Source organism: Electrona antarctica (assembly GCF_951216825.1).
Source record: "Electrona antarctica genome assembly, chromosome: 24".
NCBI lineage: Eukaryota > Metazoa > Chordata > Actinopteri > Myctophiformes > Myctophidae > Electrona > Electrona antarctica.
Genome location: NC_136803.1, coordinates 29074338 through 29091240, shown reverse-complemented (window position 1 = coordinate 29091240; position 16903 = coordinate 29074338). Strand labels below are relative to the sequence as shown.

At 42.3% G+C, this 16903-nt stretch overlaps 2 protein-coding genes across 2 annotated transcripts in view; one reads left to right on the top strand and one right to left on the bottom strand.

Moving 5' to 3' along the window:
- Window positions 1-16903, top strand: part of LOC306917422 (gamma-aminobutyric acid receptor subunit beta-3-like) — a gene marked incomplete at its 3' end in the record, with an annotated part of 169509 nt that overhangs the window by 24302 nt on the left and 128304 nt on the right. The window lies entirely within an intron of this gene.
- The window catches only part of LOC306917419 (gamma-aminobutyric acid receptor subunit alpha-5-like), a gene marked incomplete at its 5' end in the record, with an annotated part of 104152 nt that overhangs the window by 71767 nt on the left and 15482 nt on the right, over window positions 1-16903 (bottom strand). Inside the window, one exon of the mRNA XM_079495644.1 lies at window positions 3514-3596. Coding sequence (XP_079351770.1) covers window positions 3514-3596 — 83 coding nt within the window. The remainder of the gene's footprint in view (window positions 1-3513; window positions 3597-16903) is intronic.

Sequence of the window (16903 nt, the reverse complement as noted above, 5' to 3'; positions counted from 1 at the left end):
TTGTCACCATGGCTACTGTCACACAGAGTCCATGATGTGACACGGCCTTGACCCGTCCTCCTCCCACCTGGGGATCAGTGGCCTTATTGGTTGAGGATTTCATTAGTGTGCATGAGTGGGATGTTGCATTAAAAGAAATGTGTACATCCTCAGTGTATATATCCTCCTATCATGAATTTATAATCTGTATATCGTTGATGTCAGGGCAGAAACCTGTGTGTGTGTGTGTGTGTGTGTGTGTGTGTGTGTGTGTGTGTGTGTGTGTGTGTGTGTGTGTGTGTGTGTGTGTGTGTGTGTGTGTGTGTGTGTGTGTGTGTGTGTGTGTTTTTCTCCCTAAATTAGTGCCAGTGTTGTTTTTCTATTTTAGTTTTAGTCACAGTCTCTTGAATAGTTTTAATTTAGTTTTAGTCACATTTTAGTCACCCAGAATGTTTTAGTGTCTAGTTTTAGTCGACTAAATATCATACGATTTTAGTTGACTAAATCTACAGTTGATTTAGTCAACTAAAATGTATTTTGGCGGGCCTTGATGCCGTCGTACGTAGTGGCTGATTTTACACTGCGCTGCGACGCGTTGTGAGCTTGTAGATCTGCTATTATCAGCATGCAACCAAGTGTAAAATGACTTATTTGTTGACAAAGTCGACAGTATATTTAGTCATAGTTTTAGTCATCATGGCTTAGTTTTTATTGAGTTTTTATGTCGTTTTAGAGAGAGAAGGATGAGGCTGGCAGGGCACTGCGTCAGGCACCCAGAACTTGAGGCAAGTAAATTGACCCTATGGGAGCAAACCCAGGGCAAAGCCAGGAGGGGAAAGAAGCGTATACCACCTATGTAGACATGCTGCGGCGCGACAGCTTGGCTGACAACACTGCAGAGCTCAAGAACCTGATGTTGGATAGGAATTTGTGGAGGGCAGCGATCCAGGAATCCCGAGTTGGTGTTGGCTAGACCTCACTCTCGCAGCAACTAACTAACTAACTAACTTATGTCGTTTTTGTCAGTGAAAAAAGGTAGTCGACGAACATTTTTCGTCATAGTATTAGTCGATGAAAACAACACCGATTCGTGCCCTATTTCGTCATACTACAGCGGCACACAACACCGACGACAGCATCAAAAGTAGCACAGCTTTTTTTCTATCTTTGAATTTGGATCCTAAAAAGTAACAGGTTTCCATGAGGTTTCCACCCGACAGGAGACGATATTCAGATCTTCTGTATTGTTGTGTATAGTTGTTTTATCGTTGTTGTATTGTATTGGTCCAATCGTTTGAGTGTTGGATGTTTAATGGAACACAGTGGAAACAAGCCTTGTGCGTTATTAGATCATTTTACATCATTTAAAGGAGCATTCAGTGATTTGGGTGATTTGGAAAAAAACACGGTCCGCCCCGGTAACAAGATGTGCACATGCACACGCTCTACAGTGGGGGAAGTACAACAGACCAACAGCACGTGCACCAAGGCCCGCCCCACTCGATCATGATTGGAGGAAGGCCCCTCTCATCCTGATTGGATGAAGGCTTTGCCACCCAAAGCCCAAACCAAAACTAGGGTTTTTTGACCCCAGGGGCTCACTGAGGACAGGGAGGAACTCCTTATATGGTCAGCACACTCTATAGTAGGGAGGATTATCCAAAAAATAAGAAAAAATAAGTGATATTTGAATTAAGTGAAATCACTGAATATACCTTTAAAATCATCAATAAAGTATTCAATCAATCAAATCAACTTATATCTATGCAATAGGAAAGCAATATGTTTTAAAAATGTAATTTTAATGCTGCAATCTTGAACGAAATTGTATTCATTTCTTTATTTATTGATAGTTGGAATCCTACCCGACCACCAGGGTTTGAAATGATTCAATGGAAGAGTAGGGAGACCAACTGCGACCACTGCAGATGTGATGTAGGTATTTTGTATTAACACACTCTACCTCGGTCCTTACCGATTGATTAGGTTTTCTTAATTAAAAAAAAAAAGTCCAGGATCGCAGCATTAAATTGTAGAGTGCAATAATTTGATATCAAACCCATTAGGTTTCACGATAAAACACTTTAGAGAGATGAACTTGATTAAAGAAATATCTAGCCTGTTACCCAAATACATCATCAACAGTGCAGTGATATCTTCATGGCTAGTGTAATGAAAAAATAAGGTGTACTTTTTAACATTTATTTGGCCTGCTTCACTTAAAGATGGAATGCCGTGATTTTTGCATTTTTTTTCCAGTTTTCATGTGTTTATGAAGTGACAGTCTTTGCTATGTGCAACGATGTCTTCCCTTTGTATTATGAAAACGACATTTTAACAAATACTGTACACTTTTTTTGAAAAGCTTCTTCCTCCCTATATGGGCTAACAATAATACCTGATGATCATGTTTTAGGGTGGGAAAAAAAATCATGGCACTCCATCGTTAAGGCTACACACATGGGTGCAGGCTTTTAGTTCCGACATACTATTGGTCCGAGTGTCATTAGACCGACAACCTATACCTAACACCGTCCCTAACCTAACCCTAACCGCACGCACGGGAGCAGCGCATGTTCAACCGCATGTCCGACCATTGTTCCCGCATGTGCCTCCCTACACATTCACACCTGGAAACCATCCATCCATCCATCTTCAACCGCTTATCCGTAGTCGGGTCGCGGGGGCAACAGCTCCACCGGAGTGTTCCATGACTTCCCTCTCCAGAGCAACATTAGTGACTTCCTCCTGGGGGGGATCCCGAGACATTCCAAGGCCAGTGTGTCGATGCTCCAACTGCGCCTTGGTCTGCCCCGGGGGTCTCCTCCCAGTGGGACGTGCCTCGAGGACCTCCCTAGGGAGACGCCCGAGAGGAAATCCTAAACAGATGCCCGAAGCACCTAAGCTGGCTCCTTTCCAGACACCTGGAAACCGAACCACTGGCATGCACTACCTTGGCTACAGTAGTCCAACCACGTTTTTTTACTGTTGGTCACCTTATATTATTAAGCATTATGTTAACGAGCACACCCTCTGTTGCCATACCGTATACAAATGTGCCTAAATATATTAAAAGCAATGTGCACCAACATTACAATAACAGTCGATATTAACCCATTTTGGGTGGGAACCCCTTCTGGTGTTTTAAGCATTATGTTATGCTTTAGCTATTGAAAAATAGCAGATCTACAAGCTCATAGCGCGCCACCAAGTGGCGCGCTACGAGCTTGTAGGTCTGCTATTTTTGAAAAGTCGTGAAAATGTGGCGCAAATCATTGAATATATATTTCAGAGCGAACATTTTTAACTAAAATATTGGCTTCTGGGGGGTCTCTGGAACTACATATTTTGAGATGTGGGTCCATGACCCAATAGAGATAATTCTGGGGGTCCTTGACATGAAAAAGGTTGAGCACCTGACATAGAAACATGGGTTTTTCAGAAATATATTAGGATTTAGAAGCCTTTTTTTTATCGACCTCAGTCCAACATGGGTTAAAGCAGTACGTAATGACACAGGGGAACATTACTCACAGCTGCCGAACTTGAGAGGGCAAGCGTGGGCGTCCATGGGGAAATCCTCCAGCTGCATGGGACACTCTGCCGCTATGGTCAGCCTAAAGACATGCACACAGAAACAGAACACACCATCACACACTGCATGGAACACACCATCACACAGAAACAGAACACACCATCACTCACTGCATGGAACACACCATCACACAGAAACAGAACACACCATCACTCACTGCATGGAACACACCATCACACAGAAACAGAACACACCATCACTCACTGCATGGAACACACCATCACACAGAAACAGAACACACCATCACTCACTGCATGGAACACACCATCACACAGAAACAGAACACACCATCACTCACTGCATGGAACACACCATCACACAGAAACAGAACACACCATCACTCACTGCATGGAACACACCATCACACAGAAACAGAACACACCATCACACACTGCATGGGAACGACAAAATATAGTAGCTTGTAGGGGTGTCAAAAAAATCGATTCGAATTAGAATCGCGATTCCCGTTATGAACGATTCAAAATCGATTCATAATTTCCCAATTGTTTTTTTCTGGTTACAGTTACAGGAGTTTTCACTACATGGTGTTTGTGATATGAAATGTAAGCTTAAACTAATCACAGTAAACATCATGTCTTCAGTCATTTGTGATGTGATGAAATCCTATGTATTGAATCGAGAATCATTTTGATTTTGAATCGAATCGTGACCCCAAGAATCGGAATCGAATCGTGGGACACCCAAAGATTCACAGCCCTAATGGGAACGACTCCAAAATATCATTGTAAAGACAAAATAATAGTAGCTTGTATGGAAAAAGTTACTGAAGCTCACCACGCTTGCATTTCAATAAGATACAGACAGAGCAGCTATAGAGCGTTGTGGTCCCGCCCCATTTCATGACGACGCCAGGCCCAGGAAATAATTCCCAATGTATTTTTCCTCATAGACATTTCCAAAAAGTATTTATTTAAAGACCTTTTACGCGTCGTACAAAGCCAACTCGAGTTGTGACAAATCATGACAACAAACACAATATTTTGGACCAAACAAATAATTACAAAGAAGAAAAACAGCAAGTGTTGTAACCTGCCGTTTTTTTCTTCTTTCTAATTATTTGTTCGGCCCAAAAAATGGTGTTTGTTGTCATGATTTGTCACAACTCGAGTTGGCTTTGTACGAGGCTTAAAAGGTCTTTAAAGGAGCATTCAGTGATTGGGTGATTTGGAAAACCACCCAGTCCGCCCCGGTAACAAAATGTGCACATGCACACGCTCTACAGTGGGGGGAAGTGCAACAGCATGTGCACCAACGCCCGCCCCCACACATGATTGGAGGAAGGCCCCTCTCATCCTGATTGGATGAAGGCTTTGCCACCCGCCACCAAAACTGAAACTAGGGTTTTTTGACCCCAGGGGCTCACTGGGGACAGGGAGGAACTCCTTATATGGTCAGCACACTCTATAGTAGGGAGGATTATCCAAATAAAAAGAAAAAATAAGTGATATTTGAATGAAGCGAAATCACTGAATATACCTTTAAATAAATACTTTTTGAAATGTCTATGGGGAAAAAAATGCATAGGAATTATTTCCTGGGCCTGGCGTCGTCATGAAAGGGGGCGGGACCGCGACGCTCTATTGTAGCCACCAAACTATTTTTGTTTTTATGTATTTTGACGTAAGATATGGACAACCCTCAGTTTGTCCATATCTATTATTAACCTATTGTTTATCCACAATGAGGTTAATACAGTCTTACAGTGGCTTGACAAGGTCCAGAACTTGTTAGCAGTAATATTATGTTTGATTGAAAGTTACAAAGCTATTACAGTTTTGCATTTATCATTAGCTTTTTTTAAATTTATTTAGTTTTGATGTTTTATTTCCAATTAAAGTATTAGTGTTGGTTTTTTAAGGCTTTATTTGAGATTAGTTTTCCAAAGGTTCAGAGAAATAGTGGATATAGCCGATCCACAACTTACAAGCTTACAATGCATTGCTTCACAATTTTCAAAATGTTTGAAAACTGTTTGACTTATGTATGAAATATCACCAGAATTGTGTTTGTTTTCTACCTGTAAAGCCTATATATAGTTTCTAAAAAAATGTCTTTATTTAGTTCATTTTTTTATAATATAATAGCCATGAGTTGTATCTTTAAAATCCTGCTTCTGCGATCAGTTGCTATGACTACTGCCCAGCAGCTCAACAATTCACACAATGTGATACTGTCTTGTTCATTACATGCTTGCCAGCAAGCAGGCGTTGATTGCCTGCGTGTAATCTCTACTACCATTACTACCGACTTCTGTGTCTCTGTGCCTTTGTGACGGTGATGGACTTGATCCTCTTTTGGTGTTCTAAGCATTATATTATACTTTAGCTATTGAAAAATAGCAGATCTTCAAGCTCATAGCGCGGCACCGAGTGCCGCGCTACGAGCTTGTAGACCTGCTATTTTTGAAAAATCGTGAAAATGTGGCGCAAATCTTTGAATATATATTCTTTCAGAGCGTGTTTAACTCAAATCTTTGCTTCAGGGTGGGTCCCTGCCTGGAACAACATATTTTCAGATGGGGGTTGGTGGGCCAATTACATATACTTTCTGGGGGTCCTTGACATGAAACAGTTTGAGAACCACTGACATTGAAACATAGATTCATGATTTAGAAGACATTTATAGAATCGAACTTATAGGTCTAAACGGGTTAATAAATACTGGTTGTTGTTGTTGTTGTTTTGCATTGGAGGAGCTCCCCATCCTGGTGTTATATTGTTAACCCATTTAGACCTGAGGACAATAATTCAAATGTCTTCTAAATCCTGACAGTTTTCTGAAAACCCCTATGTTTCTATGTCCGTGGTGCTCAAACAGTTTCATGTCTGAAAATATGTTGTCCCAGGGACCTTCCAGAAGCAAAGATTAAGATTTAGTTAAAAAACGTTCGCTCTGAAAGAATATATATAGCCCATATTAAAAGATTTGTGCCACATTTTCCAGATTGTTCAAAAAATAGCAGACCTACAAGCTCGTAGCGCGGCACTCGGTGCCGCGCTATGAGCTTGTAGATCTGCTATTTTTCAATAGCTAAATGCTAAAAACACCAAAAGGGGTTTCCCGTTCTAAATGTAACACATACTGGTTGTTGTTTCTTTACATTGGAGGAGCTCCCCTGTATCCTGGTGTTACAGTACATTTAATTGTTAATGTTTTCTGGGCTCTGCTTGGCAGCCCTCTTATACCCACTGTTGTTATGTGAAATAAATCATCCACACGTGCTCAGCGAATGCAGCTAGGGCGCAGAGAATATAATCTGCTTCCGTACGGGAACCATGTCAGTGGAATTGTTGTTGCTAGGGAACAGCGCGCAGCCCCGCGAGTTAATTTCCTGTCAGCTATTGACATTAGCAAACACACTGCAACACAGGAAATAAAACCTGCGGGCCTATATACCAGTGTTTTGTTTTTTGCCAGTGGATTTTGATTTTAGTTTTAGTCATAGTCTCTTGAATAGCTTTCATTTAGTTTTTAATTCACATTTTATTTAGTCACCTGGAATGTATTAGTCGACTAAATCTACAGGTGATTTAGTCGACTAAAATGTATTTTGGCAGGCCTTATTGCCGTCGTAATGACTGTTTTTACATTTAGTTTTCGTCAGTGACAAAAAAAAACATTTTTTCGTCTTAGTTTTAGTCGACAAAAACAACACTGGCCTATACAAAAAAGATGTCATCAAATGTCTACAGTGTGACTGTGAACATACAATATAGGCTATAGCACTGTACTTGGTCCATCCCCACCCCACATACATATGGTACAGTAGTCCTAGCATACGCCTGCTGCAAACAGATTTATGTAAGAGCTAGTACGTGCGTACATTCACAGTGTTGTTGTGATATTTAATGTCTAGTCATTTTGCCAAACACTTCACCCTCATTCAGCAAAGGGCTGAGGAGTAGCATCTTAGTGATAACACTGACACCTTGTGGACAAAGATGTCAGTGTCAGTGTTTTCCTCAAAATACTCCCAATGTTTTAATTAGGAAAAAAGTATAAATACTGCAATGTAAAAAAAAATAGTAAAGTCTAGAATTCTAAATGTACTTGAGTAAGAGTGCAAAAGTATTGGCATCCAAATGTACTTAAAGTACCAAAAGTTATACAGAATGTCCCATTTCAGTTTTCAAATATCTGCTGTCGGGAGGAAACCTCATAACTCCAAAATGTTCATTTTTCAGGAAATGAAAAATATAAATTTTTCAGGAAATTAAGAAAACCTTATATTTTTAATACAAAGCAATACTGCCTCATCAAAGTTGGTGTTGTAACTTCATATATTGTCAATTACTTCTATGAGGGGGAGAGGTGGTGGAGGCAGTTGCTTTAGCAGACATTTTGAGGGTCCAATGGAGTTAAGAGGTTTTGTCCAAAGCACTTTTTACTACTTTCCATTGGTTCAATATTTTCGAAACAACACACAGACGTAAAGGGTGTTCAATAGCACTGATTTATGCCAAAAAAAAAATCAAAAACCTCAAAAATTTAGTTATGATGTGTCCTCCCGACAGCAACGATATGTATAAAGATCTTTTGAAAATAGCAGATCTACAAGCTGTAGATCGGCTATTGTCAAATGGCCGAAATGTATATATATATATACACTGTAGGGCTGAAGTGGGTAATGTATGTTTTGTAATAATACTCAGTATCTACAAAGTAACTAGTAACTAAACCTTTCAAATAAATGTAGTGATCAAGTAAAAGTACAATATTTTTGATCCAAGATGTAGTGGAGTAGAAGTAAAAGTATTGTAAATTGGAAATACTCAAGGAAAGTACAAATACCTACAAATCGTACTTGTTTATTTTTACACCACTGGTCCAGGGACCCCCAGGGTCTAAATGATAGTTTGGAACCAAATGAACCCTTATGGGTCTGTAACTCTGAGAGTGTACAAATGGAACCAAATGGACCCTTATGGGTCTGTAACTCTGAGAGTGTACAAATGGAACCAAATGGACCCTAACGGAGTAACGGGTCCATTTGGTTCCATTTGTACACTCTCAGAGTTAAATTAACATTGATTTTACAATATAAATTGGGTGTCCCAGAGATAGAAATGCCATTAAATGGGGGTCCGTAGACTAATGCATGTCAAACTGGGGGGTCCTTGAAATTAAACGGGTTGAGAATCTCTGCTAGAGCCGTAAATATCTTCTCTCATGGGGGTCCCTGGCATATCTTTTCTAATGGTGGTCCGCGGGCTAATGAGTGTCAATTTGGGGGTCCATGACATGAAAAAGTTTGGGAACCACTACCTTAGAAGTCTAGTAACTCTGAGAGTATATAGGCTACAAATCCTAATATAAATGCACCACGTCTCTGTGTGTGTACATACGCGTGCACGGTACGTCTGTAATCCACGCAACTCGAGAACCGGTCAAATTTGACACGTGCGTTCCACTCCGCCACAGGGAGTGCAGTGCCCGGTTGTCAAGTCCTAAACTTCTTTGCCTTTTTTTTTACTATTGAAAATTGAAAAACATTTTTTGAATAGTTCAACTAGCCAATCAACATTGATACGCTGTGAGCTTGTAGACTGGCCATTTTAACTATTCAAAAATGTTTTGCCAAATAGTAAAAAAGAAAAAAAGGCAAAGAAGTTTAGGGATAAGGGGGTTAGCGGTGACGAAAATGGAGCCCTAAGCCCGCTCTCCTCTCCCCCACACCGCACCATGACTACTAGAGACTGCAAACGCGACTACAGAAAGGCCCACTAAAGGTACAAAATGCACGAGACTGGAATTCAAGCTGATAATGACTTGTTTTTTAAGTGACGCTGTTTTTGCTGGTCGAGGGGGAATTGTTTCCCCCACAGCGAGTCACCCAATTCATTGTGGGTTTGTGTGCAGGTTCAGCGCACACACGGCACAGAGCAGCAAAGCACATGCGGCCGCGGCGTTGGGCCATGCTGTTCACCGCCTGCAGCTGCTGGGCACCGTGTACCGACGTTGTACCGTACGGCTGGCTACGTTCAGCCGGTGTCATTCACGCTGCAAAGGATTTGGAACATGGCTGTGCGACTTTTGTTCTTTAATTTTTATCCCACGATTTTGTAACCCATTTTTCAACCCTGTGTCTATTATCTAATGTGATCCTGGGCTCTATACACACCCTCCGCCAACCTGGGGAGAGCAACGGACTTGAACTCATGCTTCCTTCATGCCTGAGTGTCCAAGTTGCTCCTTTACACCTGACAGGGGGGAGTTTCCCTGGTTGGACGTAGCGCGTGGAAGGAACACGTTATTCCCACCAGTTCCTTTCCCCTCCATCAGGCGCCCCGGCTGGCCAGGGGGAGGCAGTTTAGAGACCAGGATTACTGCATGTTTTTTGTGAGGGTACCTACCCTAGGGGACACGGGGAGAACATGCAAACTCCACACAGAAAGGCCCTTTCGAGATCGGCATTTTGATTAATGATCTACGTTTCTAGCAGTGGCTGTCCGTCCGTCCGTCCGTCCGTCCGTCCGTCCGTCTGACAATATTTCGTACCAGGGACTTGTGTTAACAGACTTGTACAGACAAACGTGTGTATAACTTGTAAAACACTTGTGTAACACTTGTGTATCAGACTTTGTGTTGTTAAAATGTTATCAGGAATATTTGTGTAGTGGCGTGAAAAGTGCAGGGTTTGCCTCTGAGAAGTAGTGGAGCAGATTATCAAAGTAACAAAGTAAAAGTACTTGAGAGAATGTACTGTACTTTCCACACTGGCAAAAATGACTCCTGAACAGAAAAAAACTGTAAGCTGAAATCAATAAATAATCAATGTGGAACTCTGGTATAAAATACACTTTTTGGCCAGAAAATAAAATATTTCACCAGAAGACAAAATATGTTTTATTTACACCACCCTCGACAGATCTTGTCAATAGAAAAGCCCCATTGACCAGATTTTTCCTTCCTGTGAAATATTTTCTTTTCTGGCCAAAAAGTGGGGTTGGGGGGGCTCAGAGTGCGTTCACTAGGGAAAGTAGGCTTTCGACACCACAAAACCGTCTTTGTAGCCTATTTGTGAGTAGCAAAATAGTTATTTGTATTTTTGTAGCAGTCGACAGGATGTGCTGCATTTCATGCTTGCGCAGGAAGTCAAGAGTAACATAAGGAGTCCTTATATTCCTTAAAGGGAAACTTCACCCTTTTTGCAAAAAAATATATGTAAATGACGTTTAGAAGATTTAGAACACTTTCCTGGGGGTCTTTGTGTGTGTAATATGTGGCTTTAGATATTTTAGATTTCATCAGTGAGCCCAGTATCTCTGATGTCATGGACGCGTGATTATGAATCCCACCAACGTTCTAGGGTAGACCCACCTCACCATGTGTCTGATTGGCTCCCGGGAAGGCATCGTTTTACTGAGGTTAGGCCGTTCGGGTTAGGTTTAGGGGGGTGCATACTTAGTTTAGACTAGTCATTGGTTAGACATGGGTTAAGGTTAGGTTTAGGTGTGCTGCCCCGTGGGAGGTTAGGTTTAGGGTGAGGGTTTGAGATAGGTTGTAGTTGTAGGACTAATGACTGGTCGCAAAAACGAGAACTGTCAATCACAACGACTACTGGCCAATCACAGCAGGGCTTTCCTAGAACGTTGGTGGGATACATAATAACGCGTCATGGACACTGGGCTCACTTACTTCCTGGACTACATGTTGTCTCAGTAAGACAGCCCTCCCCCTATCTACAAGGAGGAGCAGTGCACCAACGCATTATGGGAATTGTAGTCCAGGAAAGAAGCGAGCCCAGTGTCGATGACATCAGAGACACTGGGCTCACTGCTAAAATCAAAAATATCTAAAACCACATATTACACACACAAAGACCCCCAGGAAAGTGTTCTAAATCTTCTAAACGTCATTAACATGTATTTATTTGCAAAAAGGGTGAAGTGTCCCTTTAACGATATGGACCAGAGCAGCATGGTCCACGTCTATACCATGTTTGGGATCATGTCAATACAATTATTGTATTATCAGTACAGTCAGTTAATGCTTTTGCACATTACATTGTGCAACAAAATATATGGACATGGTCAAGGCTTGCCACGGATACATTGCGTATACGGCCGCATTTGACGAGCCCTGGTGTGTAGAGTGTAAACACAAATGGCCCTAACATTTTAGATTTTAGAGGTGGATATTCAAAAATTAGCAGATCTACAAGATCACAGTGAGCTTGTACAGTACATCTGCTATTTCTGAACATTTGAAAGATCTTGAGAGCGTTTTACAGTTTTTGGATAATTTGGATTATACAAATCTTTCTCATCTGTGGAATACAACCACCCTAAGGCAGGGCTGGACTGGGACAAAAATTCGGCCCGGTCATTTTCGCGTGAATTTGGCCCAGACCGGCCCACCACAACCAGCGCGCAGATAGCAGAAACTCTACCGCCCGCTCCGTCGAGGCACACACAAACAAACAAGCCCTAATACCACCAGTACTTTTACAGAACAACATAAATGATACAAACCAACAGACAACTACACAACCCTTTGTAGAGGGTTTATTTGTCACTCACTGATACAGGTACAGTGAAATTATCATGATGGCACTGGCAGAATGACAGCACGCCCGGACCTTTCCTGGTGGCCTGCCGCCTATGTCCACATTTTTTTTTTATCATGGCGGCCCCCTACGGTCGCGGCCCACCGGGAATATGCCCGGTACGTCCTGTGGCCAGTCCAGCCTTGCCCTAAGGACTATATACTATCTGCCTTTGGCACCGGGATGATGTTGGAGAGAGACCACATGTCATGTCTTGCTGTTTAGCAGGCCAAGGTTACAGGACTGCAGGGCGATGTTGTCGAGCCCGCAGTTCTTCACGACCTCTGGGGGGTATGCCGTCCGGGCCAGTGTTGTTTTTGGCAGCAGATTTAGATTTTAGTTTTAGTCATAGTCTCTTGAATAGTTTTCATTTAGTTTTAGTCACATTTTAGTCACCTGGAATGTTTTGGTGTTAGTCTAGTTTTAGTCGACTAAATCTACGGTTGATTTAGTCGAACAAAATGTATTTTGCCGGGCCTTGATGCCGTCGTAATGGCCGATTTTACGCTTTCTGAAAATAGCCGATCTACAAGCTCAGCGACGCGTTGTGAGCTTGTAGATCGGCTATTTTCAGCATGCAACCAAGTCTGGATATCTTGTCCACCATAGTCCCTTCCTAACATTTTAGTCTAGTTTTTATTTATTGACGAAATTGTCGATAGATTTAGTCTTAGTGTTAGTCATCACAGCTTAGTTTTCATTTAGTTTCCATTTAGTTTTCAGTCAGTGAAAAAAGGTAGTCGACGGACATTTTTCGTCTTAGTTTTAGTCGACGGAATCAACGCTGCGTCCGACCCCGCACTTTGCCCTCTCTCAGTCAGTGTGGCTTTCGCCACCCTGGCTAACTCACCGACCAAGAAGAGACCACCGTTGATAGCTCCGTTTACAAGACGCTGTACCCCCCTCCAACTGTATATACTTTCCCCATTTCCCCCATGTTTTCTCATGCCAAATAAAGCTCCTTTGAATCGAATTGAAATTGGGGTCCCTGGCACAAAAAAACATTTTCCGATGGGTAGGTCCGCGGCCAAATACATTTGTGGGGTCTTTTCCTTGGGCACGAAAACTTCTGAGAGCTATTGATTTTAGAAGGCATTCGTAGAATCGGGGCCTCAAATGGAACAAATTGGAACCGAAATTGGTTCCGTTCCATTTGGACAACTCTGCAGGAGTCGTGGGGGTCGTCGACATGACAAAGTTCATGTGGAACCACCGGGCTTGCTCAAGCTGAAGACATCAATTATACGATGAAGCATGTTGTTTGTTTTCTTCCAGAGGAGCAGAATAACGTTCAACCGCGACACCGCAGCAGATGTGCCTCAAAAAAAAAAATCCCCTCGTGTGCCACATTGTTTATGCTCCAAATGTGCCTCATGCGACTCCTCGACACTCTTGCCAGTGATTATAATAATAAAAAAACAAATGATGCGGAAAGAAAGCGGGAAACAGAGTGTCCTGCCCCTCCAGCCCCCTCGGGAAGAACCTTTTTTTCTTGTATTTTGTTTTGTTTTTTTGTTTTTTTCGGGAGGGGTTAAGGTTGCTTTCCACGTCGGTGAGTGATTATCTAATTGTATTATACGTTTGCTTATTCTGGCTGAATCGTTTTTAACTCAAATCTTTGCTTCCGGGGGGAGGGGAGTCACATTTTCACGATTTTTCAAAAAATAGCAGACCTACAAGTTCATATGAGCTTGTAGATCTGCTATTTTTCAATAGCTAAAGTATAACATAATTAAGTTAAAACACCAAAAAGAGTGTCCTGCCCCTCCAGCCCCCTCGGGAAGACCCTTTTTTTCTTGTATTTTTTTTTGTTTTTTTTCTTTTTTTCGGGAGGGGGGGTCAGGTTGCTTTCCACGTCGGTGAGTGATTATCTAATTGTATTATACGTTTGCTTATTCTGGCTGAATCTGTCAAGTGATTCTTACACAGTGAACGTTTTTAACTCAAATCTTTGCTTCCGGGGGGGGGGGTGTCCCTGGAACAACATATTTTCAGATGGGGGTCGGCGGCCAATTACATATAATATTTGGGGTGCTTGACATGAAATAGTTTGAGAACCACTGACATAGAAACATGGGTTTTTCAGAAAACTGTCAGGATTTAGAAGACATTTGTAGAATCGTTCCCAGGTCAACATGGGTTAAATAAACATTAACATAACTGAATATTCTCAGATTCATGAATTGTTTATGCATATAGGCTCGCTAGGAATAATAAAATAGGTGGCGGCGAGGCACAAAAAAAATAATTAAATGCACATATAATAACACATCTTAGCCTATGCAGAGCAGGTTATATTATGATCATATTATGAACAAATACTTGGCTGCTGGGCTGCTGGCAATGAACTGCAATGTTCCAATTATTCATGTGTCCTTGTACACTTGACACTTAACCCATTTAGGCCTGACGTCGAAATGAAAATAATAATCTTCTAAATCCTGACAGTTTTCTGAAAAACCCATGTTTCTATGTCAGTCGTTCTCAAACATATTCATGTCAAGGACCCCAAAAATATATGACATTGGCCGCCGACCCCCATCTGAAAATATGTTGTTCCAGGGGACCCTCCCAGTAGCAAAGATTTGAGTTAAAAACTCAATCACTGTAACAACATATATTCAAAGATATCAGGCACATTTTCACGATTTTTCAAAAAACGTGCTACAAGTTCCGCGCTATGAGCTCGTAGATCTGCTATTTTTCAATAGCTAAAGTATAACATAACGCTTAGTTTAAAACACCAAAAAGGGGTTCTCGCCCAGAACGGGTTAAGGCTAATTTATATTTTTGCCACATGACTGCTCGGCAAGAAATAACCGATTTGTTATTTTTTCTCCCGCCGCCGATGCAACACTGCCTTTCAGCTAAGTATAAATTGCCATTAGGGCTTTGTATGAATTGCGGGGGCGGGGGGGGGGGGGGGGGGGGACTTAATCTAATTTTGTTCATAACACGAGATTGTCAATGGTGCAACATAATACACTCAATAGGCCACTGTGGTTAGAAAAGCCACCAGTGTCATTCAAATCCTCGAGCAGCTCCCCGACAGCGCTATCAATGTAATATGCGCGTCGTTGTGGTCCCTCCGAATGAGAAGCGAGGGGCGAACCCCAAGCTGAGCGCGATGATAACGGAACAGAATCCCCTCTGCTGAGAGTTGCAGCGGGGCTGATAATGAATTAACCCGTTCTGAACGGGAACCGCCTTTTGGTGTTTTAATAATCATTCTGTTCTACTTTATAGCTATTAAGCAGATCTACAAGCTCGTAGCGCTGCACCGAGTGCCGCGCTACGAGCTTGTAGGTCTGCTATTTTTTGAAAAATCGTGAAAATGTGGTGCAGATCTTTGTTCACAGCAAATGTTTTTAACTAATATTTGCTTCTGGGGGGTCACTGGAACTACATATTTTCAGATGGGGGTCCCGTGGCCCAAATACAGTTAATTCTGGGCTTCCTCGACATGGAAAATGTTTGAGAACCACTGACACGTAAGAAACATAGGGGTTTTCCTGAAAACTTTCATGATTTTAGAAGACATTTTGTAGAACTTGTTAGGTCTAAATGAATTAATTTATAGCTCCGTCGTACGCCGTTGCCGCGCGCCAGAAAACAGCCCCGATACGCAGAGCTCACGACTCGCGGCTATTTTTGGGTGGCGTGCGACACCGCCGCGGCACGGAAGTCTAACTCGGGCTTTAACCCATTTTGACCTGAGATCAGATTCTAAAAAATGTCTTCTACATCCTGACAGTTTTCTGAAAAAGCTATGTTTCTATGTCAGTCGTTCTTCGATTTTTCAAAAATAGCAGATCTACAAGCTCATAGCGCGCCACCGAGTGGCGCGCTATGAGCTTGTAGATCTGCTATTTTTCAATAGCTAAAGCATAACATAATGCTAACACCAAAAGGGGTTCCCGCCCAAAATGCTTTAATGCTGGCTGTGTGCACTGTGAATGCCTTTTGTTTGCAGCCTATTTTGTGTCCAGCTGTAATGGGGTTGCCATCAAAACCCCCCCGTGCGTTACACAGTGTGTGTGTCTGTGTGTGTGTGCGTGCGTGAGTGCGTACGTGCTGTGGTTCAGGGACATTTTATGAATTATCCATGGAGACGAAATGCATGCATGGAGATTTTGCTCCATAAATCCACAGGCTTGCTGCTGGCTAATGTTTTTCAAATGGGGTGACACTGCAATCACATTTAGCTATTATCTGGCTCGAAGATGGAAGGGCTTACACTGTACACCGACATCCATGAATGGATGTGGACAGAAATGTATGCATTATATACTATACTGTAGGCCTACAGGTATGTGTGTGCGTGCGTGCGTGCGTGCGTGCGTGCGTGCGTGCGTGCGTGCGTGCGTGCGTGCGTGCGTGCGTGCGCGAGAGAGAGAGAGAGAGAGAGAGAATAGACAAAAGGAATTAGAAATGTGTGTTTCGTCAGGCGCAAATCTCCACCGGGAAGGCTTGCCTTATACCTCCCCCTGCTCCTTTGGCCTGACTGGGGGGGCATGATAAGATGACACTGTTTTGGGGTTGTGTGTATGTTTGTGAATGAATGAATGAAATACAAGGATTATAAATAAATTATAAGTCGTCACGGTGTGACCAGAGTGACAGGTTGTATCTAAAAATAAAAATCACACCCGTGTGAACTGAGTGGTGCAACTCCCCCCTTACCCCCCCCCCCCCCCCCCCCCCCCCCTCTCTCTCTCTCGCTCTCATTAGCAGGCAACAGTGCAGCACTATTTCTCTCT